The sequence below is a fragment of the Marmota flaviventris genome, chromosome 15 (genome assembly GCF_047511675.1).
Source record: "Marmota flaviventris isolate mMarFla1 chromosome 15, mMarFla1.hap1, whole genome shotgun sequence".
NCBI lineage: Eukaryota > Metazoa > Chordata > Mammalia > Rodentia > Sciuridae > Marmota > Marmota flaviventris.
Genome location: NC_092512.1, coordinates 44,576,763 through 44,602,430, shown reverse-complemented (window position 1 = coordinate 44,602,430; position 25,668 = coordinate 44,576,763). Strand labels below are relative to the sequence as shown.

Below are 25,668 nucleotides of genomic sequence, written 5' to 3'. Positions count from 1 at the left end.
GAATTATGAAGTTATAAATAGTTCCAAAGTCATTACAATATTTTAACTGATGGAAAAAACACATTGTTATTCACAAAACCCTGCAAAACTACTAGAATGTTTACTTTTTTGATCTCATGCAAAAGAGATGCCTATGTCAGTTTATAAGCACATGAACTGTTTCCTATAATACCTTGGAAATAGGGGAAATAAAAACTGGTTCATTCATTGAAGAAAAGAAAATCATATGCTAGGCACAGGGGTACACAACTGTAATCCCAGCAGTTGGGGAGACTGAGACAGGAGGATTGGAGGTTCAAAGCCAGCCTCAACAACAGCAAGACACTAAACAACTTAGTGAGACCCTGTCTTTAAATAAAATACAAAACAGGGCTGGGGATGTGGTTCAGTGGTTGAATGTCCTGAGTTCAATCCCCAGTACCAAAAAAAGAAAAAACAACAACAACAAAAAAAAACCAGAAACATTGTCCTGAGGGGAGAGAGGCTTAAATCCAGTGTTTCCTGGCCGTACTTAAAATACTATCTTCATTGTGAGATTAGCTAAATTAATTGATTGGGATTTGAAAGATTCATTTTTAACTGATGTTTTTCTGATTACATGTCCATTAAGAAACATTCTGATTTACAATTTATCTTCCTATAAATCTAACTAGAAGCAAGTTATAACAAAAAGAGATTGCTCTCAGAAGACAAAACAAGATTGCTCATTGTAAAATAGTTCTCTTCTTATAAACCAGTTTCAAAACCATAGTCAACACAATCCTATCCCTAAAAGATGACCTCCTCGTGTACTGCAAAAATCAGTTTACAAATAGTCCCTAACTACGATAATTCACTAAGGTGATTTCTTTTAGAGACATCTATACTGAAAAATGAACATCTTTGCTCTAATTACTCTCTTGACAAGTTATAAACTATTCCTTGCTACCTAAGGAGCTGTGCCTAAAAGCAGGACTAATTATCTATCCCTATGACAAAACAAAAACTAAGAAGATAATTCAAAATAAGTTATCAGAAAAAAAAGAAAACATTAGCAGGTTTTTAAATTTATTTTTAAACAGAGATGGGAAAAAATAGGAAATGCCAGAGATTTAGGTTCCCCAAAGTTATTTCTGACTCTCAAATATAATTAACTCTAATAGGACATTTTTATTCATGAAAAATTTCATACATCTGAAAATTTTAGCAGATGAACATTTCACTAACTTTATAATATTTACTCACATATAAGACCTAAAATCAAACTCAAAGGTAAAAACTATTTTGTCATGTCTGCACACATTAAAAAATGAAAATACTGATCATTCAAAATCTTTCTCACAGCAAGTAAAAGAGTAAATTTAAAAAACTTTTATAAAGTAATTATATGTTATCTTGGTTAATTATCATAATGATTATGTAATTATCATGTAAGTGATAAGGAAAATATGATTGCCATGTTACAGGCAAGACAAGTAAATACAAAAACGGTTTGGTAACCAACCCAAAACATACATATAAAAAAGATTTGAGCTAGGTTTTGAAACTTGAGACTACCACGTGTAGGTGGTACATCTAAAAGGGTACCTTTCACAGCACTGATGTAGACTTTTTAGCAAGTGGGAACAAACTATCATATTCTAATAAAATCTGCATTTTTCTAAAATTTTTGTACTTGCTCTAATTCTTGCACTGTACATACCAAATGGGTAGCAATGGCCCTGTTGAATACACTTATTTAACACAGAGGGCCTATGACATAAGGCACACTATTCTTTTTATTGGAAATAACAAAAATAAACATGACTTTCTAGTGTACGTTCTCAAAGACTCACAAACTCATACACATACACAAAGAAAATTACTCTTTCACAGACCAGATTCCTCACAAAGAAAATATTTGCTGTGCATATAAGAACAATAAAATAAATTAAGAATAAAGCAACACAAGAAAAATGGGTGAATAAAATGAATTGGTAATTCACACAAAAAAATAAATCTAAATGGTCAAATTAAATGAATGATTTCTCACCCACTGAACAAAGAAAAAATGTTAAGTCTGACAATAACAAAGTAAGGATATGGAATAATCAGAGCAGAGCTCTCATGTTCTGCACACACAAACCACTTTGAGAGTAATTTGGCAATATCTAATGAAGGTAGAACACTTAACATAGTAATTCTCTAGTTTTACACCACAAGGAATCTCACAAACTTGTATGAAATGAAACATGTTGATGGATAATCACTATTATTTATTGTAAAATAGAAACAAATGCCTTTCAACAGAAAATGAAAATAAGGTGACATTCTCCATACATTAAAATATTTTTCTATATCAGCAAATACAGAACTGGTCTTTTCATTGTAAAGTTGCTTAGTATTCTATTTATGAATATACTAATGCTTGTCCATGCACAGTTTATTTATGGTATTATCTGGATAAAAATGGTTACTTATGGTCAGAAGACACAGGTGACATGGGGATAGAGACTCTAGAGGAAAACTTTTCATTAATATCATTTTGTATATTTTCAATTTTACACTTCATAACTATTTTACTTAGTCAAAACATTAACATTTTTAATATAAACTAATGGGAAAGGAAAACCTGCCAAACCAAACATGGGTACAATATTATTCAGATAAAAGTATTAAAAACAAAACAAAGAAAAAGTCCAAATATATTCATGAAAAAAAAAAACTAAGGACAGTTATTTCTGGGAAGGATGAGAAGGAAATGAGATAGTGAAAGATATACAATGTGTTTTAAAACTATGTTAGATTGTTCTTTAAAAATTTTTAAAAACAAATGCAACAAAAATGTTTACATTTGAAGACTACAGGTGGTAGGTTAAAAGGATGATATATTATTTTGAGCATATATTTGAAATATATCAGAGCTTTTCACAAATATATAAATCACCTTGTACAGAATCTGACATAACAGCCATCTAACAAATGTTACTTTTCAGTCTACAATGCTTAATTTTATTCTGTATGTGTGTGTGCACGCGCTCACACACACACATTGGGGATTGAACCCAGGGCTTCATGCATATTAAGCATGTGCTCCACCACTGAGTTACATTCCCAGGCTCATGTTTATTAAAATTTCTAAGACTTACTCTGCTAACTCCACTTTGTAAGCACTGAGTGTTGCATGGATATTCATTTTGAAAGTTGAAAGGAAACACTGGTCCTGTCAGGAGAGGAAAAAAAAACTATTTTAAATATCCATGATGACAATAAATAACATCACATCACCTAAAACGCTTAAGTATCTATGATAACTTCAGCACTATCTTAAAATGTTTTCTGATAGTTCATCTATTCAACAAATATTTATTTAACCCTATGAAGTGTCAGCCTCTGTTTTAGTGGATAGGTATATAAGTATGAAAAGGGTTTAAAGATAAAAGGTCTCACTTTAAAAGATAAACTCATAAATAAATAATGATTATAATTTGATATATGGTAAGTTATGTGATATTTAGAAAAGATACTTGGGGGAGAGCAGAGTTGGTTTGCAGTTACCAGGAAGGCTTGTCAAGAGGATATAATTCAATATAAGTCTTGCAGAAAAAGTACAAGATTTCCCTGGGGACTTCAGTTGTTCAGGGAGTAGGGAAGTGTGTTGAGAAAGGTGAAACTTAATTTCTAATTTACTGAATTTTCTATTTAATAAGCCCCTAATTCCACTGACTGAAATTAAGAGGATTATAGTTAAATGAGAGATCAGGGGTACCTGCCCATTCCATGTCCCTTCACATTCACCTATGTAACAGCCTTGGAGGGAAGAGATTGGTGACCTAGATCTGCAGAGATGGAGAGAGAGAGGAGTGCTGGCGAAATTGGTGACAGAAAGGAGGTGCTGCCAATGGTGTTATGCCTTCTTTCCTTTAAGGTAAAACCTGAGATTTGACCTTATACAACTGCGTCTAGTGCACTAGAAGGACATAGGTTCAGCATTTTGAAGCTATGGTCCAAGAAAAACATTAATTTCATTTGTCCATCCTGAATAACAACTACATTAAGAGGAAATCAAGTAAAATGGAGATAATCTGCCTTTTAGGAACCAAGGATGAGAGAATGAACAAGAGACAAGAACTGGTTCTATTTCTACTTTTTCTGCTTCATTTTTGTAGTGATGAAAAGGGGTTATATTTTTTTCTTTGCTAGTTGTCAGTTAATTCAGTTGAAACATATGGACTAATGAGAATTCAAACAGATTATATTTATATTACCTAGGTTAGAATATAGAAGCCATTCTAGCAAAAAATAATGAATAAAATAAAAATGTTAGTATTCCAACTCAGTAGTTAAATATCAAATATTTCAAGAATTTGAAAGAGTATTTTTAAAGGGCAAAAGAACATTTTAATTTTAGATTGTTGTTTGGTTTAGATTTTCTGAAATTAGGTATATTTCAACTCAAGCACAGTCTTAACTTCTATTAGAGTACAAGTATGAAATGACCAAACAATCTGTGTTATGTTAAATTTTTCTGGGCTTATTTTTTATTTGTTTTGTACATAGATATATCTTTCAAAAAGTTAATTCTCCAGTGTGACCACTCTGCATGGTAATAATCACAGGGCACAATTTGTAAGTCAGTTAACTATGAAAATGAGACAGGAGGAAAAAAAATCACATAGTTACTTTCAGTAAGGACTACTACTCTTCCTATCCTTTTTAGTCTGGTAGACTGTGGACGGGTAGATTAAGAATCTTTTTCTTTTGTTAATACTTGTAAACTCCTCAAACAGAGATCATCAGTTTTTATTATTTCTTTAAATATCCATGTCAAACAATTATTTTACATATTATTTAGTCTTTTAAACATTAATCAGGCATTAACAAACTACTTTAATTTAATGAACTGTTCACTATGTACTCACCTGGTGGAGAAGTCAGATGACGAACAGGTCTTGCTGGTTGAAGCGGCTTACCAATCAACTTTTTGGTTTCCATTGTCACAAAGATCTTGAGGTTCCATACTTTAAGAGGAGAACAACAAATTTTTATTATTTGGACAATATAATCAAGATGTTTTACATATATACAAATAACCAAAACTCTCATTTAAAGATCTTTTTTAGAAGTGGGAAATACGAACCCAAAAATGCATTTAAGATGATACGCAATAACTTCAGACTTCCTTAGAGCATTTGCAGCAGTTGAACATTCCCTCTTTAAAACATTTTCCTCGCTTAACTTCTCTTGGGTCTATCCTTTGGGGCTATTTCCTATCTATTTGATTGCCACTTCTCTTCTCCAATTAAATGTAGGAACATGACTAAATTTGGCTTTTCTTACCTCATCTCATCTATTTTCATAGTTGTATCTACCTATGTATATGATAAACATGATCGAATGAATACTTTCACCATCTACCGCTCAGGTTTTAGCTCCATTTTTCCAACTGCCTCATGCTATTTCAATTTATTAGCAATAGGCCCTTCAAATTGAAAACATCCAAAATCAAGTTACTTTGACCCCAAATATGCCCCTTCTCCTATATTTATTGAATTTATCATCAAGTCTCTTAGGTTACCCTTTGTAAAGATACACACCTTCAATGTGACAGTCTAAATCACAGTCCCGATTCCATAATTAAGTCTCTGACCCCTGTCCATTTTATTTCCAAAATATATCTCACACATTTTCTTCATGTCCATGTCTATTCTCTCTGTTTTCCTAGGGATGCTTAATCACTTACCCATATCCCCAGCCTTCTTTATTTTTTGAGTCAGGGCCTCACTAAGTTGCTGAAGGTAGCTTTGAACTTACCCATCCTCCTGCTTTAGCCTCCCCAGCTGCTGAGATTACAGGCATGCACCACTGCACCTGGTTCCACATCTACTTTCTTAATTCCACAGTAGTTCTTAATTCATCTTTTTGATCACCTTTTAAATGGATTTATTTAAATGCTTCCACTCTTAAGACCCATCTTAAGACCCATTTTAAGACCCATCCACATCAAAACATTTAGAGAACACTGTACTATTCTTTGTTTTGTTTTCCATGTTAAACAAAAGTAAAAAGGATTTATCTTAAAGTGAGAAATAATATTTATTAACCCTGTGCCCCTGCAATTAACACAGTACCTAGACTTAAGTCCACAATAGGAATAAACAAGTGTTCCCTGAACAAATGGGTAAATATAGTATTTTTTCTCTTTAAACCATGACCTCTTCATGCATATTCTTGCTTTGAAAACTCAGTTCACCAATATCTCCTGGATTATTAATAACAGAAACAGGTAATATCCCCAGGAAGGTATGTACAATAAACCATTTACTCAGAACAGCTCTATAAACTAGGCACTCTTAACAGAGGTCAGGTTTCATGTCAGCCCTACCTGGGTTCATAACATGGCTCTATCACCTAATTATATAACTACAGATAACATATAGATAGTCTCCCCTAGGCTTGATGTGAAGGCTAATTAATATTGTATAGTTTGAATATGAAGTATTTCCCCAAAGCTCCTATGAACTTCAAGAATAGTCAAAGGTAAAATGATTAGAGAGTTATAACTTAATCAGTTTTGTCCTAGTTTGAATGGACTAAGTGGTAACTGTAGGTAGGTGGAGCATGGCTGGAGGAGGTGGATCACTGGGGTTTTACCCTGAAAGGATTCATTTGCCCTGCAGGATCCTTCCTTTCTCTGTCTCTGCTTCCGGACCCTGCTGAGAGCTGAGCAGCTTTTCCCCCCTAGACCCTTCCCCCATAATGCCCTAGGTGAAGCCTAGAGCAATGGAGTCTATGTAATCTATGAACTCAAACTCTGAGCCCCCAATAAACTTTCCCTCCTCTAAATTGTTTACGTTGGGTATTTTGGTCACATCGATGAAAAACTGAAACACATATAACAAAAAGCAATTAATACAACACTTGAAACATAATAAGAATTCAGTCAACATTAGGTAATATTACTATCCTCAATTTACAGATAAGGCTTAGAGAAATAAGATAATTTACCCAAGGGTCAAGAATCTAGAAAGTGAGGAGCATGCTCATACCCATGCTTCTTGATATCACTCTACAATCTAACTATCCACAAATCTCTCTCTCCATTTCACACCCAGGATAGCCTGCTCAAGCTCTGGATAAGTATCTTTTTATATCTCACAAAACAACCCTGTATCCTCTTTTAATATGGTACTTTCTGCATAAGTTAAATTATAGTTCATATCTGCAGTGTGCAGCACAGTGTCTAGTACACAGTGGATGTTCAAAAATTGTTAAATTAGTGTTATTTTGGTTTACATATAGCTGAAAACTTAGGTTCTGTCTGGAGTTCCCCCATCTTCCCTGCTGTTCTTCTCCCAAATAACTATTCATTCTTAAAGACCAAGGTCAAGTTCCGGCTATTTCCTAAGAAAATGTCTTCATATCTCAACAGGTAACATTAAATAGTTTACATGAAGTTCTCTAATTCTTAAAAAATAGTTAATAGTAAAATAGTAATTTCTCTTTCCTTATTTTCATCCTCCACTGTCAGTGTCTCTAAAATATACCATAGTAAATACACTACATGCCTATTTGATTAGATATGAGTTATCTGACACCACAGAAACTATACCTCATTTATCTTTGTATTCTAGTACCTGCAACATAATTAATTTTGAACTCCATAAATTTAAGTATCTCTCCATATAACTAAAATTTTCTGACATCTGTGTGGGACACATACTTTCTAAATTTTGATGTACATCAAGATAAGTCAAAAGTAAAACCTCACTTAATTTTGAATAAACAAGCGTAAAGCTAACTATAATTACATCATCTTCAACAAATCATAAGTCTAGGGGCAACATAATATAGGGTAACTCCCTTTTAGTTCCAAGAAATGCTTTATATACTATTAAAACCTAAGTTTGGATATACATAATCCAAATGTTAAAATTATAAACTTCAAAATGACATGAGAAAACTAGCAATGATAACTAATTTCAGGAAAATTAACCTTTTCCTGAAATTTGGAGATAAGCTAGTCAGTATAATAAATTAATATCTGCCTAGCTTTGTAATGTTTGTTAACTGGTTAACATAATTATTAAGAACCTTCTAAAGCTGTAGTTATTGGCAAGACAATTTTAATGTAACAGGAAGTGAAAACAGAGTTACAAGCATAAGTATAAAGAAAGCCCTCACAAATATTTACTGCATATTTTCTATGTGGAAGGGAATATTTAAAATAAGGACCAAAAAAAGCAATCTAATATATGTTGCTATGCTAGTCATTCTAATGAGGACCCTAATACTATTATGCAGTAACTTTCCATCCTGTTTCCCTTATGAAACTAGTGAATTGGAATACAAAAGAATAGAGTACTTTGGCACACAGTTCCTTGTTTTTCATTGCTCAGCTGAAACTGAGTTGCAGGTTGAAAAGTCTTTTCCAGTTGCTGAGCAAGGCAAATCCAGAGTATTCAAACTAGGGATTTTCATGGGTTGGGGTGTTACAGAACTCTATTATATGATTTTGCAAAACATGTAAACAAAAAAATTAAAGCTTTTCTAGTGCTATCTAACCTTTCAGTTTGTTGTAGGAAAGAAACAGCTAGGAATCCCCATATATGAATCCACATCATCAAGAAAATTATAAAAGATGGTACCATACAATATTCTGTTTATTATGTTAAAAAAATGTAATCTATGCCTGCATAGAAGCACTGGCATTTCACAGAATAAATTGAAGATTGCAATGCATAGTACATACCATTATACTGTTGGTAATGGAAAAATTAAAATTCTGACAAGATATAATTATTATTATAAAACCTATTTATGGAATTATAATCAAGACAGGACTCCACAAACTATAACCTAAAGGCTTAACTGAACTACACAACCAGTAAACAAAATACTTTCTTAAACTCTACTGCCTGCTTCACCTTCAAAGTTCCCCTCAATGTTACTGGTACCACCTAGAGTAGGTATTTATGATATTAACTGCTAAAAAAGGACAACAGTTGCAAACAAACAGAATCCCACCTATAACACTTAGTAGCAAGTAGTGGACCTATCAGAAAGTTGTCTTTTAAAATGTAAATATATAGTTTTGTGGCATAATGTTTTTTTAAAAATATTTTGATTCAATATATCAAAAATAGTCATTGTATTAATACAAAAATGGCTGCTGGGTTTTTTTTTCCAAGTTCACCCATACTTAACAAATCATCTTAAAAGGCCAAGTTGTGTGAAGAGAATATTGGTCAGGAACATCAGTCAGGAAACTTAAGTTGTAGTTGCTATTGCACATAGGGTAATACCAATTATATCTTAGGTTCCTTTTCTGTTTTAAGAAAATGGCCCTATCAATTTTGAAATTCTAAATTAACCTAGATTTTTCTCAAATACAGTACAATGGGAATAATAAGCACATAATTGATCAATTTGGACACAATCTTATTAATGAGCACATATCTTTTAATTAAAATATATTTTTTAGATCTTGTCCATGCTAAATCTTACCTATATTATCTCATTACACTTTGAGCCACACATTAACTTTTGGAAAAAAATAATTCTAGTTCCATTTTTACTAATGAAAGACCTGAGGCTCAGAAAAATAAGAGACATACCCAAAGCCACACAATTAATTATGTAATTGCCTAGAAGTGAAAAATATGACTACAAAGTTCATGTCCTTGTCTCTAAAATTGCTTGTTTTGTAAGATGTTTGACTATCCATTATTCCATGTAGGTATTACATTTATGGATTAATTAACTATAAGGGGAACATTTATGAATAAAGTCTTGCTAAAAAAAATGTTAATACTTTGTTTCCTCAATTTATAATTTCTCTTGGAATATTAAATAAATTATGGTAATTATGTTTTCCTTACAGTGGACTGCTATACAAATTAGAGGTCATGACATAAGAAATGTACTATGCACTTAGTTTTAGAAGCTGGTTACTCTACTTAAATTTTCCAATTTAACTTCTAGGCTTCTGAGGGCTAGAGGTGTAGCTCAGTAGTAAAGTGCTTGCTTAACTCGCGCAAGGCCCTGGGCTTGAAACCCAGCACTGAGAATTTTAAAAATAAATTAATTCTGACTTCTTTGGAAAGTGCTGATGGTTCTGCTACATTAACAAATAAGATCATTTTCATTTACCTTGTGTATATTTCCTGTGTGATAACAGATAAGATTTAATCTCAATTTAAACCATTACTTTTACAAATTTAGTATTTCCTAAAACAAAACGCTACCTGTACTTACAAAATGATGGATGATAAGTAACAGAGGAAATATAGAACAAGAGATAAACCAATTACGATTTAGGAGGTGAAAGTCATTTCGCATTCCACAAGCCTGGTTGCGACATTTAGGAAGAATCAAAACGCAAAATATCACAATGCTGTAAATTCCATCGCAGTTTTCATGCCTTCTCTTTATAACTTCAGTAAATAAAAGTTTTTTCAAAGCATTTTTCAGTGCAAGCACTATTTAACATTCAGCTGGGAAAAAAACTGTCCAGACAAAGCTGTTTGTAAGTTCCCTAATATAAACTGTCTTTTTTCTGTAGCTTTGCCCGAATCTTTTGCCGCGGGATTGGGGCGGAGGAGGGGCTAGCAAAAAGTCTTGAAAGCAGCCTGGCACCTGGGCCGCTCGGAGCACAGAGACTGAGGTCGCTGCGCACTTATTCACCTGTTTGGGTGGTCCCCTCCCCAGTGTCCCCGGACCACTGGATCCCAGCCGGCTGTTCCCCATCTTCTGCGCTGCCTCTCGCCCTCATCCGACGTGTTCACCCCATCCCATTCTACATCCCACCTGCGGGGGGATCCAGCGACCGGCCCCACCACCCCAGCGCCCTCCGTCGCCTCAGCTCTCCCAGTGCCGGGCTGGAGACTGCGCCCGCCCGCCCCGTCACTCTCGCCCCGCTGTTGCTTATCCTCCGCCGACACCTACCGCCTCAAGATCCGGGAGGACTTCAGGCAGCGGCGTCGCGGCGCTCAGCCCAGACGCGGCGGCAGAGCGCCCCGCTGCCCGTCGGGGAACGGCTCCCGCCGCGCGTTGGCTCGCGGAGCCCGGACGCGGCGGGGGCGGGGCGGACAGGGACTGCGGCGGCTGCGGGGGGGCGCGGGGCGGGGCCTGGGGCGCCGGGCCCCGAGGGCGGTAGCACCCCGGAGGGGCCAGAACCGTTAAACGGACTGCGCGCGCTGGCCCAGCGTGCTGGGCCTGCGGGGCGGGAGCGGCGCGGCGTGCGCGGGAGGCGGCGACGGCCTCTCCGAGCGGCTGACGGGTTGGCCCTGGACGGGGCGCGCCCGCATCCACAGCCTTCAGGACGACCCCAGTCCCGGAGGCGCGAGGCGGGCCGCCTGCGCTGCGCTGCGCCGGGCCGGGCGGCGGGCTCCAGGCAGCCTCTGTGAGCGATGCCGCCTCGCGAGCGACGCCTCCTCTGTGAGCCAGGCCGCCTCTGTGAGCCAGGCCGCGGGGCGCTGACGACTGAGTCGGTCGCGTCAGAGCTGCCGGCGGCCGGCTTTCCCGCCACGCGGCGAGACGTGCGGGGATTCGGGTGGGCAGGGAGGGTGGCGTTGGAACACCGGTTTATATTTGGCAGGAATACTGCCTCGCACAGAGTACAGCCCCGAAAGGACCACCATTAGAATTAGTTGAAGCAGCTGCATCCGAATCCAAATCCTTTGTTTTCAAGCTTCATTCTCATTCTTTCGCTCATTCTTTCATTATCTTTGAGTGTCCCCCCTGAGGACACCCGTGAGTCGGTTCTGGGGGACGAGCGGGCGGTACAGGGGTGGAAAAGGCAGCCCTCGGGGGCGGGGCTTAAAGAGCAGCAGAGGAGCGCTAGTCCTGTGGCACTGCCCAGGTGAGAGGCCAGAATGCCTGCGCTGGCCCTTGGGTTGCAGTTGGCTAACAGAACAGGGAAAGCAGAGCAAGTGCAACAAGAAAGCTTGTCTAGTGTGCAGTGAGTGGAGTTGGGTGAACTGTGCTGGAGAAAAGGAAATCAGATGTGAACGTGAAACAGATGTCCAGCCTAATTTACAATTCGTCTGTTAATAAGTGAAGTCCCATATTTGAAGAATTTTAAAGTATTGACATGATCAAAATTGAATATTTGAAAGATCATTTTGAAAGCAGGCTGAAAGATACGACGAAATTAAGCAGGCCACTTGAAGTCTTCCCTGGAAGACATTTATTATCACTCCAGGAAGAAATAAGATGAAGAGCTAAGTAGGAAGAAGAAGGGATAAATCTGGGAGATGTTCATGAGGGGAAATCATATAGTTCAGTGACAGATTGGATAACAGAGGCAAATGAGAAGGTAGGGTGATTGGGTTTCTGACTTGGGCAAACAAGTGAATCAGTGGTGATAACACAAAATAGGAAATACCAGAGGCATAATAGGTTTGGGAAAGGAAATGAGTTCAAATTGGGACTTATACACACAATGTTTGAGCTATCCATAAAGCTATCATATATAAATATAAAATATATAGCAATATACCTATATAGCATATATAGATACACACCAGTCATACGCATATTACATAGATTAATTAGACCATTACGAAAGGGATGTTGATTAAGAAAAAGTTACACATCCCAGAAAAAAAAAATCATTTAGAGAACTCAAAAGACTACTTCCAAAAGGAGATTAGAACCTGGAGGATATGCTAAGCAAAGAAAGGTTGACTCGAATGGGTAACTGAAGAAAAAAGTTCTCTGTAGAATAAACAAAAATCCTAAGGTGAAAGGAATGGTAGGCATTGATGGCCTGGGTGAGAGGGACAGGGGAAGAAATTTGGCATTTTCTTGAAACTAGTGTAAAACCAGTATGGCTGGGCCAAAGCAAAAGGTATATGTTGAAGATTAGTTTGGAGAAATGGGAAAAACCAAAACCATACAGTGTTTTATAGACATTACTAAGGAAGTTTCATTTTACTAGAAAAAAAAAATGGGAGGTATTGAAGGGTCCCAAGTGCAACACTGATGTGATAGGGTTTAGCATTTAAAACTGTGGCGTTTCACAAACACTTTCACGTGTGTGCTCAGGTTCTTGCTGTCTTGGTGTAGAAATGGCTCCCAGGAACACTCCTGGCAACCACTGAGACAACTCACCTGGCCTACAGGGAAGCATCAGGTGATGTAATCTTGATGAGAATGTGCTCTGTGGAATAAGGTGCCTGAAGGCAGTGGACAGTGGAGTCAATGTATTCATCCAGCCCCAGCTGTAGAAAATCATAAGCTCAGGATTCAATTCTCATCAATCTAGTTAAAATAGATGATTTTCTTCTTTGGGAATATATTTAACAATGCATCATATTTTATATTATATAATAAAATTATTTTGTATTACTATGTGAAATTAATAGAAATATTTTGACAAAAATATTACTGCAAAAAAATCAGGTAAAGCTAAAATCAGTAATTTATTGAGGGAAAAAGAAATTTTTAAATAAAAATAATAGACTCAAAATTTTTATAATTGATGAAGGAAAATGAACCACATAAATACATTGAAACTAGAAATATTGGCATCTATAAGGTAATGAAATACAAGAAGTTCTTTAAAACAAGAAATTGACAACAAACAGGTTAATGAGTCTTAGCATTTTAGAAAGCACTCAGGGTTGTTACTGCCTAAGAAGACTTAAATGCTTGAAATGAAAGCTCACACAAGAAATTTATGACAGAATTTCCCAAATTTAGCAATACTAAAAATTGACATTATTATTGGCAAATAACATGTGAACAAACTGTGAAAATCAAATTTTCCAAACAATAACTTTGCTTGAGTGGAATACTAAATTATCACTTCTCATTAGAGACAAAGTGTTACAAAATTGTCAAATGATTAGGCAATCAAAAATTTTAAAGCCAAAAGTAAAGAAAAAAAACATAGTGATGTTTCAGGCAATTAATTTAAAATACTTTTCTGAATTTTTTATGTTTGTGGTATTGTTGTTCTTTTAAAATCTGTAATTTGTCTTCATTGCTTTTCTTGCCATAAATGGATATCTGCTTTGCCTCTTCACCATCTCCATATCACCCCTCACCCCCCCAAAAAAAGACTTGGTGAATGGATGAAAGAAAAGGAAGAGTGAAAATAGGAATCTCAATTAGAAGAACAATTCACAGTTCACAGGTGTTAGTACTTGTAAGTAACATTTTATTCACAAATTTTCATTTTACTTAAACTCAGTCTACAAAGTACATAGAACTAGTAGCATGAGCTCTCGTGCGTGCACACATACTCACATTCACTCTTCTGGTATATACTGTCTAGTGAGGGTCTATATGTGCAAATGGACAGCTCCAATTGGATTATCCATCTGCTATAATAAAGTTACTTTGTCTTAAATCTAGATGCAACTGAAAGTCTTCAGTTCAGGAAAAACTGAAGAGGTAGCACTCTGTAGTCTTTACCAAGTTGTCTCCTTACTAACCCTGACCAATAGAGTACTTCTCATTTAGTCCCCAAAGAGTTACAGAGCAATTTATGGAGAGTGTACACACACTTTTAATTATTACAGTAGTTAGAATTATTCATAGTTTTGCTTTCCACAATTTCAGTTTACCCATGGTCAACAGTGATCTAAAGATACTAAAAGAGGCCGTGCACAGTGCTGCACACCTGTAATCCCAGAGCTCAGGAAGCTGAGACGAGGATCACTTGTTCAAAACCAGCCTCAGCAAAAGCAAGGCGCTAAGCAATTCAGTGAGACTTTGTCTCTAAATAAAATACAAAATAGGGCTGAGGATGTGGTTCAATAGCCGAGTGCCCCTGAATTCAGTCCCTGGTACGTGCTACCCCCCAACAAAAAGATATTAAAAGAAAAATTCCAGAAATAATTTATAAGTTTCAAATTTATGTTATTTTGAACAACAGGAATTTCTGCAATGCTCTGCTCTATTCCACCCAAGACATGAATCATCCCTTTGTCCAGTGTATCCATGCTATACAGCCTACATGCCCATTAATCAGTGTCTGTCTCACTTACCAGATGGTCTATTTCAGTATCACAGGGCTTGTTCTCAAATAACCTTTATTTTTCTTAATAATGGCTCCAAAGCACAAGTGTAATGATTATGAAAATTTTGTTACAGTATGTTCTTATAACTGTTCTAATTTATTAGTAGTAGCAATATCTTACTGTGCCTAATTTATAAATTAAACTTCATCATAGACATGTATATATAAGAAAAAAACAGTATACATAGGATCCAATGATTTTTGCAGTTTCAGGAGACCACTGGGGATCTGGACTATATACTCCATAAATAAAGATATAGGAATTATTGGATAGCAATGTATTAAATACTATAATAGTTGGTTTTATTCAGTTAAGCTCAGCTAAGCAAAAAAAATTTAAAACCTGTGCTTATTATGTGCTAGTAATTAAGGACACAAAGAGAAACTGAAGTAAGACTATTATAGCTGATGCACAATTAACAAGAAGAGAATGATAGTCTAATAATAATGCTTACAAACTAATAATTAAAACAAGAGGGAAGTATATGTAGTGAAAGTGTTTACAGGATATCAAAACACTACAAAGAAATACAGAATTTTGTTGAATGGTGGGAGAAGAAAAGGGATCACAGGACAATTTATATAAGACATAATGTCTGAGCAGGATGCTCAAGAATAAAAAATTTGCCCACTTTTAGGATAGGCTCTTTTGCAGGTGGAAAGACCCATCCAAAGGCATATAGGAATGAAACAGCAGTCAGTACAAGAATACACTATTAATTCTATCTTACAGAAAAACAAAAATATAAGAGATTGCTTGATAGTAGCTCAATATTGAGCTTAATAAGGATGAAGCTTCTTTTACGTCTTTTATAAAGATATGGAAAGACACTAAAGAATTTTAGTTGGGTGAGAAAATATCAAATGTCATGTATTAGTAGTCAGTTTTTGTCTCATTAACAAATAATAGAAAAACAAAGGAGGAAAGATTTATTTTGGCTCATAGTTTCAGGGGTTTAAGTCTCTGGCCAGTTGTCTGCATTGCTTTGGGCTTGAGGTGAGGCAGAATATCATAGCAGAAGAGCATGAAAGAAGGAAGCTATTTACCATGGCAGCTGGGAATATGAAAGAGCAAGGAAGGGGCTGAACACAAGAAATACACTTCAGGTCATGCCCCAAGTGACCCACTTCCTCCAACTAGGCCCTATCTCCTACACTTTCTATCTACTCCCAATGATGCCATCAGATAATTATTCCCTCAATGGATTAATCTACTGATGAGGTCAGAGCCCTCATGATACAATCCCTTCTCAAGAGCACCACATCTGAACATTGCTACACTGAGGACCAATACTTCAACCCAAGAGTTTTGGGAGTACATTTCATATCCAAACCATGACGTGGATTTGGAAAAGAATTACTAAGTAACAGAGTGGAAAATAGATTTGGAAGAGGGTAGGAAGCAGAGAAGGCAAGAAGAGAGGCAGGGAAATTAGTTCAGAAGTTTAACAGTAATCTATGCAATGCATATGAGAGCCACAAAGAAAGTAAGCAGTGTCCATGAAGAAAGAATAGTGCACATAGCTGAAAACATAAGAGAGAATTGGTGGAGTGCAAAGAGTATAAGGATGAGAAGTGAAAATGATGTCAGCTATTAACTTGAGGCACCTAGATGAATATAGGTATCAATTAAAAGATATTGTGATTTTCCTGAGAAGTCATCAGTGAATGGATATAAGAGGAAGAAGTCTACTGTGGAAAGCAGCAAGACTTTCGGGTTTTAACAGCCAAAGAATTAAGTCTAGACTCCAGCATTAGGCCATTTCCATTTAAATCAGTGACACATGATAAGAATGAAAACCAGGTATTGAAGTCTGCACTGATAATGAGGGTATAGTAGAGTGCTTACCTAGCAAGCACGAGGTGCTGGGTTTGATCCTCAGCACCACATAAATATAAAATAAAGATATTGTGTCCACCTAAAACTAAAAAATATTAAAAAAAGAGACCTGTGGATGAACGATGGTAAAGAGAGAAGAAGCTATGAAGGAAGAAGTAAGGCAGGCATGAAGGAAGAGACCAGGAAAAAATAGCATTATATTAGTGAAGGAATTATCCATACATTTCCAAAACTTAGACAAAAGCTTAATAATTAATAAAAAACTTAACACATTTTCTCCATAATTATTGAAATGTTTAATAGCTTAAGCCAAAGTTATATTTGATATGAAAATCAGACCTGGCAAGGGTTTTTTTTTTTTAGAAAAACTTATTGGAATACTGGAAGATTTTCTAGAGTTCTATATTCAGCTGAAAGTTCTTACACATATGAATAGGTCATTCAAGGTATTAAAAAAATTCACTGGAGTAATGTGTGTGATAATTTCTTATTTAATACGTTACCTCAAATAACTGTTACAAAACTGAAAGGACTATGGAAGATCAAAAACTCTCACCTGCTAAATAACAAAATATTCCCTTTGTAGGTCTGATACCTACCTTTGCAGGGAAGCTCCCAAAAGAATATGGGCTCTTTATTTTCCTGCTTTTTATGTAGCACTCCACCTTAAGTTAAATACATGCACATAAGGTAACTTATGTGCATTATACATACTCACAAATTTTAACACTATGTGTTAAAATTTGTGAGTATGTATAATGAACTAAAAAATTAAATGCCTTTGTCTTTTTACTAGTATTTTGTGCATTTTACAGTCATGTTAATAAATTTTGCCATCACAAGAAAGATAAAAAGAAGTTACATTATTTAATTTTCATTGTCACTTTTTTCATATTTAAATCATAATATTCCTACTATCTATGATTGTGTTAATTATAAAGAAGAAAATTAATATAGTGCTTTATTAATAAATTAACATTTAAAATTAATATACTTGTATGTAATATCAAATTTCTAAAAATACTTTCAGAGTATTATTTATTTTGAAAAGAATACTTGGGATAAACTTTTTCTATTAGTTTTCTTTTCACAGGTGAGCTACAGACAATGAACAGCAGGGGGCACAAAACCCAAAAGTAAGTTAGTATAAAGTGAAGCATAATCAAATCTCTTATAGTGGAAAGCAGATAAATTTGGAAGGTAGACAATTTGTTTTCAGCTGGTTGCAAACATATAGGCAGAGTGACTTCTATGTAATTATTTAACCTCTTTAGAATGATAACTATGATGGAAATTAAATGTTAAAACAAATGTAACATGGCTCAGTAAACACTAGGGTTTTTTTTTTGTTGTTGTTGTTCCTTATTACATACATGTGTATGTGTATGCCAAAAACATACAATGAGTGAATGAAAATTGGGCAGTTTATACAGATTATGAACATGGACATGATTATAGACTTATATAACAGCATATGAGTGCAAGTGTAGCCATATCAAAACTAAATAAAAACTAAACAAAATAAATGGCATTATTTACTCAAATACAAGCACAGTTTTTCCTATATTAGAAATATGAATGTCAGAGAAGTGAAAGTAAACATATGCATATTCCTTCAACATAGAATGACAGTTTTTTTTTCAGGATATGAACCAGGAAATATAATTATCTGGGAATGATTGTTTTGAAGACAGATTCTTGTCCTTCTTAAAATCTAGCTTTTCAGATCTATGGGAGTAATAATTGGATTCTCTTGTAAAAGAGAAACAAGGATACTTGCTTCCTTGATTTCTGTGAATATTTAAACAGCACATTTTATGAGACTAGTAGCACTGTACCTGGCCCATGTCCTTACTAGTTTCCTTTTTCTTTTTTTTTTTTTTCCTAAAATAACATGTATATTCCCAAATGCCTTCCTCAAAAATACCTGATTATGGTGTCATTTTTTTCTCTTCTACAGCAATTTTCACGACTTTGGGGAGTAGGGAACAAACGTTCCTTTTTTTTTTTTTTAACCATTAGTGGCTATGATATATTATTTCAAATAACATTTTCCCCAGCACTTTTTATGTTACTAGGCACTGGGAGACATGCTCTTTTTTTAAAAGCAACTTTGACTATAAAGCCTCATAAATTTGGATTTAATTAAAATTTTGTTCTTAGGAATAAGCTTAACTATGTATTTGTTAACTTTAAAGGTTTTGTCAGCTGAGTGAGGCGGAGCATGCCTCTAATACCAGTGACTTGGGAGGCTGAGGCAGGAGGATCACAAGTTCAAGGCCAGCCTGGGCAATTTAAGGAGATCCTATCTCAAAATAAATAAAAAGTGCTAGGGTTGTATTTCAGTGGTAGAGTGACCCTGGTTCAATCCCCAGTACAGCCCCCCCCCCAAAAAAAAAAAAAAACCTCAAGGATTTTTCATCAGTGAAATTCATTAGTCTGGATTTTAGACAATTTATTTTAAAACTTCCAAAATCTAAATGAAAATACAGCAAATAATGATGGGATAATTACATATCATTCTTACCTATTTGTCAAGAGCAAAACAAACTTTCCAACTACAAATTTAGTACAAAACACTTTTTAAATTGATTTATCTTATCTCTGATTGTACAAAGACAATTACTCTAAACCTTTTATTATTATTTTCCTTAGTTTTTTCAACACACACATAATTTATTTTTCCCAAAAGTGGATTGTACTGCACATATTGATTAGTAATTTGATTTTGTCATATATTTTGTGAACCATTTCCAATTTCATAGATGAAATTTTCATCATATTCTGAGTGTCTGCTTGTTATTACATAGTATGAGTGTACCAAATTGTTTTACCCATCCACATTATTGGTTTTTCATTTATTTTTTATTAATACATACTGTAAACTAAAATGTGATAAACATCATTATACAAACATAGCTACTAGTCCAAAGAATATAAAGGGTTTGTGAGTGTGTGCATGCACACATACGTATGTTTTCTCATATCCCCATAATTAAAAGGATATTGTTGCTCTATCTCATTCTTTGTTAATGTGGTAGATAAAAAATACTTTCTATTTTAGCTTATGTTCTTTGATCTTAAACTGGAAAAAAAGTTCATGTTTAATTATATTTCTTCCTTTATAAATTGCTTTTCATGCCTTTATTCCCTTCCCTTATCACATAGATTAACACTATTTTGAAAATATCTTCACCAGTTTATCTTTTGTCATTTTTTTGCTTATGATTCTTTTATTATATAGTAGTTTTTGAGCTGTTCATTTGGTTTCAGTCACCCATTTTATCAATCTTTCCTATATGATTTCTGCTTTTAGGTTTTACTTAGAAAGCTTTAATCTGAAATTATAATATTTACCTTACATTCTGGCACATAACATAAAGTACAGTGTGTGTGTGTGTGTGTGTGTGTGTGTGTGTATTATAGTATATATACACGTTTTAAATATATATATTTAAAATAAAAATTCAGTCATTTATTCATCCATGCATATTCATTCCTTCATATATTTGAGCACATATATAATAGGAACTGTTCTAAATGGCAAAAAAGAAGTGAATAACATTGCCAGGGTTTCTGCCCTCATAGAGTTATATCCCAGAAGAAACTAGATTGAATAGCATATAACTTAATGTAAAATTTGAAATCCAAGGGGAAAGAATGTATTGACTTTTCAATTTATGATGTTGTTAAAACTAGTTAATAAGAAAAAAACAGTATTTCACATCAAGTACATTACAAATGAATTTAAAATATGTTTTTTAACAAAATCATGAAAACAGTAGAAAAACAGAAAAATTGCATATCTTCTTAAACTTGAAAACTTTACAGTGAGATCTCAAGGCAATTTTGGAAGTGATATCTTATTTTTTAAATGGAATAGAACAAAGTAATTTTTGAACAATAATTTTTATTAGTGTAGTTTCAAAGGTACATATAATCCTGAGCTACTGCATTTATACATTTATCATTTACTCTTTGAAGTTTACATGTATTTTGCTCCAAACTCTCTGGTGAGTACATTTTTATACTAATTAGAAACATAAATAATTTAAAATATTAGTCTTATCCCTGGAATCACCAATTAATTTACTCAGATCATCTCATTAGCTAATTCTATCACATGAAAGACTTTGAATATTCTCAATTAAGTAATTTCTTTTTCAAAACTGCAAAGATGGGCAGTGCAAGAGCTGATTCCATAAGTCCTAGTGAATTTTTAGAAAACTATGTTGCTCTTTATCTCTGATCTATTTTCTTAAATTAATTGGGTAATTATCCAGTTATATTTGAGAAAAATGGTAAGAGTACCTCTAATCTTAACATTTTAGCTAGTGAAAAATGTCATAGGCTTCTTTCATATATAAGTGGTACATAATTATCCCAACCAGAAAAATTCACCATGATCTAATGGAAAGGAGCACAAACTAATGTAAATATTTTTGATTAAATGATTAAGTATTATAAAATGTCATGTGAAATACTTCCTCCAGTCTCTATAAAGGAATACATATAGTGCGTTAACATTAAATTCCATAAATGCAGACCAGATTTTTATAATTGGTAAATAAAAAGGAAAAAAAGGGAAAAAATCCCGTGATCTTTGAGAAAAGACATTTATCCAACATTTCCAACTGTGAACAAATAAATATTTTCATTCTTGTATTTTAAATTACTACCAAAATATTATATCTTTCTACAAACAACAAAAAACAACATACGGTTATCTAGAAATGTTTCTCTGACAACAATGTCAAGTTTTTGAAAGTACACTCAAATGTTTTTCCTGAATAAGGTCACTATAATCTTAGGTTAAAATTACTGTAAGCAGTTCAAGCAAAAATGCATATTGCTTTGATTTTAAAGCAAGCGATTTTGATACTGTTTAATGAAAATGTAAGTATAAATGTGAAACAATTGTAAAAACATTTATAAACACTTCTTGGAAATACAGATCAGCAATTAATGGAATAACAGATTTGAACATAAGATAGAGTGATATTATGTTATATTTGGTGACATCCAAAAATATCTTTAATTGATTTAAAAGAACATAAAACACAGCTTTGTTATTCTGAATTTGAAAACCTAGCAGCAAAACAAACTATTTGCATAAAATGCAGTGCAATGAGCATTTATTTATTCATAAAAGACTCCCAAAGTCTTGAAACTATTACACATAAACTAGAACGGAATCTGTTAAGATAAACGATTTAAAGATGTCCAGAATAGCTTATCAAGAACTGCTAGACCCTCTCACCGGCATCATTGAATCCTAAGCAAGCTTATGCAAAACTGTGTTCTGGATAACTGACTCTTATGGCTCCCCAATAACAAGCTCGGATAAGGCAAATCAGACCTAGAAGATAAGCAATTGCCCAAGAAACATAGGTTGCATGAAATCGTCTTGCAAAGTCTTGAGTGCCAACCTAAAACAAAAAGCAATATAAAAACAAAAGATTAGAAACATTAAGAAAATATCTGCTTACCCTGGGTCAGCTTATGTGTGATTCATATGAAATACATCCCCAAACTGAAGCCATAAATTCTCTATAAAACTCGAGGTATATCTGTTGACTATAACTGACAAACCATACTGCAACTTATATTAACTATAAATTTTATTAAGTAAACAAACACACCAAAATATGTTATCTCTATAAGGTTTTCAATCTATGTGACTCTACTATCATGTGACACAGTAGGACACTGCCAATAATATGGGATAGTATACTAACTGAGGAACATAGGAACACGGAAAGCAAATGACAGCAAAACAGATCAGTTCCTTCCTCTTCTCCTGGCATAATCCCCATGCCAACTGTTTCATTTTAGTGTCCTCTAAAAAGAAGCCATCCTCATATTGGAAATAAATCTCTGCTTGATACAGATTAAGAGAAAAATGATTTTTCAGACCTCCATAGCAGAGTGATTGTTGCTTTGAATATAAGATACTCCTTGGCCATGCAAAGTTGGTTCTGCCACTGAATAAAAACAAATGGGCTTTTGTTAATGGATGGTAAATCTCCCAATGTTAAGGACTTTCAGAGGGGGCCAAAGACATCTTTTTACCTGGATGGGAGAACTTCATTAAAAACTGGTCCATGGAAAAACCAAAACAAAACAAAACACCAAGTCCATGGATGGGGTTTCTGATTGCCCATAGTTCCTCAGAAGTTTAGGGAGGCAGCAATCTCAGAGGTCACTGAAGGTTGTCCCAAGCCTCACCATTGGTTAACGTTGATAAACTTAAGAGAATTCTAACAATAAAACAGTACTCACAGTTAATCCAACTCCAATGAAAATACATATCATTCCAATGGTAATATATGCACAGCAGCGTCTTCTTGGAAGTGCACTACCCACAGAGGAGCTGCACATTCATGACAACAAAAGAGAACATTAAGTATTTACATCTATGGCTTTAGTAACATAAGATTTTATCATTTCTTCAACTTGATAGATAACATGCATGAAAATGTCATTTTCAATGAGTGACAAAATCATAAAAATGCATTTGTGAAATTATTGTGCCTTTAAACAAATTCAAGCATTGGTCATTGACAATATCCAACACTGTGACCCCTGATGACATTCCAAGATAGCATTTGCAAACAATCTCTTCAGGAATGGAAAAGCAGTACCATCTTATAAATAGTGTTTGATTTTTTAAAATATAGTTGTAACACTTTATGTTTAGTGTAGAAAAAAAAGACAAAAGAATTAAAAAGGAAAGGAAAATTACCTATAATCTCACCACCACAATATAGTCAATCAACAATCTGGGATATTTTCCTCCTGCCATTGTTTTTACTTATCATTATATAGCAAAAGCATTTTCCTATGTCATTAGGTATTCTCAAACTCTAATTCTGATAACTGAACAATTAACCTATTTCCTACAAGTACATACTTAAAGCATTTTCATTATTATAAATTATGCCAGCTAAGCTTCATTTAAAATAATTGTTTATTTTTCATCATTTTCCTAATTTTTTTTTTTTTTAGAATTAGGGTGACAAAGATGAAAGAACTAAACTTTTAAAATATTCTGCCAAAAAGCCAGTAGGAAATTCATAAAAGTATACACTGCGATTGTACTCCTCAATTGAAATTCCAATGCAATAGTATTTAGCTCTCTCACTCTTCTAATATTTGTAATTTACAAAATGATACAAGTATAGCAGAGATCAAATAACCAAATTAGCACTTTTTCCTCTAAATATACATACATCTAATAACACAATTTACCAGGCATTGTTAGTGAAAGACATAATGAAGTATGGTCTTTGTATAGCTAGTGTCAAAATCATGCCCAATCTACTGTAATCTCTCAGGGAATGTCAATTGAATAAGTGGAATACAGAAATGTATCATTCACTAGACATAATTTAGAAATATGCTATTCCAAAGAGGTTAATCTTGTCTAACAAAGCCATTTCCTTTAATATCTAAATCTTTTAAAATCAGTGAAATCTGCTGCAAATATAGATCATATATTTTCCTGAATATTTGAACCCAAACATAAACATCTGGATGACCTAGCGGTCATCATTCATTATCATGTTGCAGATTTCTATCTAGAGTTAAGAGGGCATGCAGAATTCACTGCCTTTATGCTATATTTAGCCTCAGATTGCTTTTGGTTTCAATTCCTATTCATCCATTTAGTGGTTTTTCCTGCCTTACGTCTTACAGCTGGTGGTTGTTTCTCATTACCATCTATATACCTGACTCTGGCAGTCTAATCTACCATGCATCAGAAACCACCTAAGCTTCTTAGAATTATGTCTGGAAAAATCAAAGATTCTAAATGAATATTAGAGCATCTTTTCTGTGGACCAAGAGAATAAACTGAGTAGACCAATTTCAGTGTGTGAATTCTGCTTAGAAAACCTGTGCCCTTTTTTTCATCACTCCATCACTACTTCTGAAGTCTTCATTATGGTTTGGATGTGAAGTGTCCCCTCAAAGATCCTGCTAATGCTGGAATATTTTAAGATTAAATGATCAGATTATGAGCTTTGTAAACAGGAAGTGGGTCACTAAGGTGTGATGTGAAAGGGATAGATCTCTCTCTGTCTCTCTCTCACACACACACACCTTCCTGACCATGAGCTGAGCAACTTTCTCCAGTGGGCCTTTCCCCAAGCTGCCTCAGCTTCAATCCAGAGCAATGCAGTTGGCCATGTATGAACTAAGACCTCTGAAACCATGAGCCCCCAAAACATTTTCTCTCCTCTAAGTTGTTCTTGTTGAGTGTGAAACATTAACTAAAACAGTCTACCATAAAATAATCTACTCCCATTCCACAACCAAAGTGCTATCTCACCCCAGAGATGGGGCTATGACCAACAAACACTATGGCCTGAATAACAGATTCTTACACATTTAATACACATGTAGTATCTGTATGCAATATACAGAATTGTTGTGTGGGTAAAATTTTGTATGTGTGTTGAACTGTATGCATCTGTGATTTGTCCTTTTTATAAGTGTCTCTGTATAATATTTCTGTATTGGCAGATGAAAGTGTAGTTCATTCATTTCCACAACTAACTTCATTTTATGAATATCATGTAGTTTAATCATTCTCCCTATTGATATATATTCAGGATTTTTTTCTTAATATTTTGTTAAATGTAACAATGTTGCTTTATAAATAGTTTTTAAAATATTTTTGAGACAAGGTCTTTAAGTTGCTGAGGCTCGCCTCAAAGTTGTTATCCTCTTGTCTCAGCCTCTCAAGTCACTGGGATTACAGGTATCTGCCATCACACCCGGTGACCATGCTAATTTGAATACTCTTTGATGTTTCTTCATTTTATATCTGCAGGCA

The 25,668-nt window shown here is 34.6% G+C and overlaps 2 protein-coding genes across 2 annotated transcripts in view; both read right to left on the bottom strand.

The window, feature by feature from the left end:
- The window catches only part of C15H8orf88 (chromosome 15 C8orf88 homolog), a 29,877-nt gene extending 18,853 nt beyond the window's left edge, over positions 1 to 11,024 (bottom strand). Inside the window, exons 1-3 of the mRNA XM_027950186.3 lie at positions 10,906 to 11,024; positions 4,881 to 4,979; positions 3,108 to 3,181 (exon numbers count right to left, since the gene is read on the bottom strand). Coding sequence (XP_027805987.1) covers positions 3,108 to 3,181; positions 4,881 to 4,953 — 147 coding nt within the window. The 5' untranslated portion in view covers positions 4,954 to 4,979; positions 10,906 to 11,024. The remainder of the gene's footprint in view (positions 1 to 3,107; positions 3,182 to 4,880; positions 4,980 to 10,905) is intronic.
- A 10,762-nt stretch (positions 11,025 to 21,786) lies between these two features.
- The window catches only part of Pip4p2 (phosphatidylinositol-4,5-bisphosphate 4-phosphatase 2), a 58,315-nt gene continuing 54,433 nt past the window's right edge, over positions 21,787 to 25,668 (bottom strand). Inside the window, exons 6-7 of the mRNA XM_027949290.2 lie at positions 23,112 to 23,202; positions 21,787 to 22,258 (exon numbers count right to left, since the gene is read on the bottom strand). Of these exons, the coding sequence (XP_027805091.1) occupies positions 22,115 to 22,258; positions 23,112 to 23,202 (235 nt within the window). The 3' untranslated portion in view covers positions 21,787 to 22,114. The remainder of the gene's footprint in view (positions 22,259 to 23,111; positions 23,203 to 25,668) is intronic.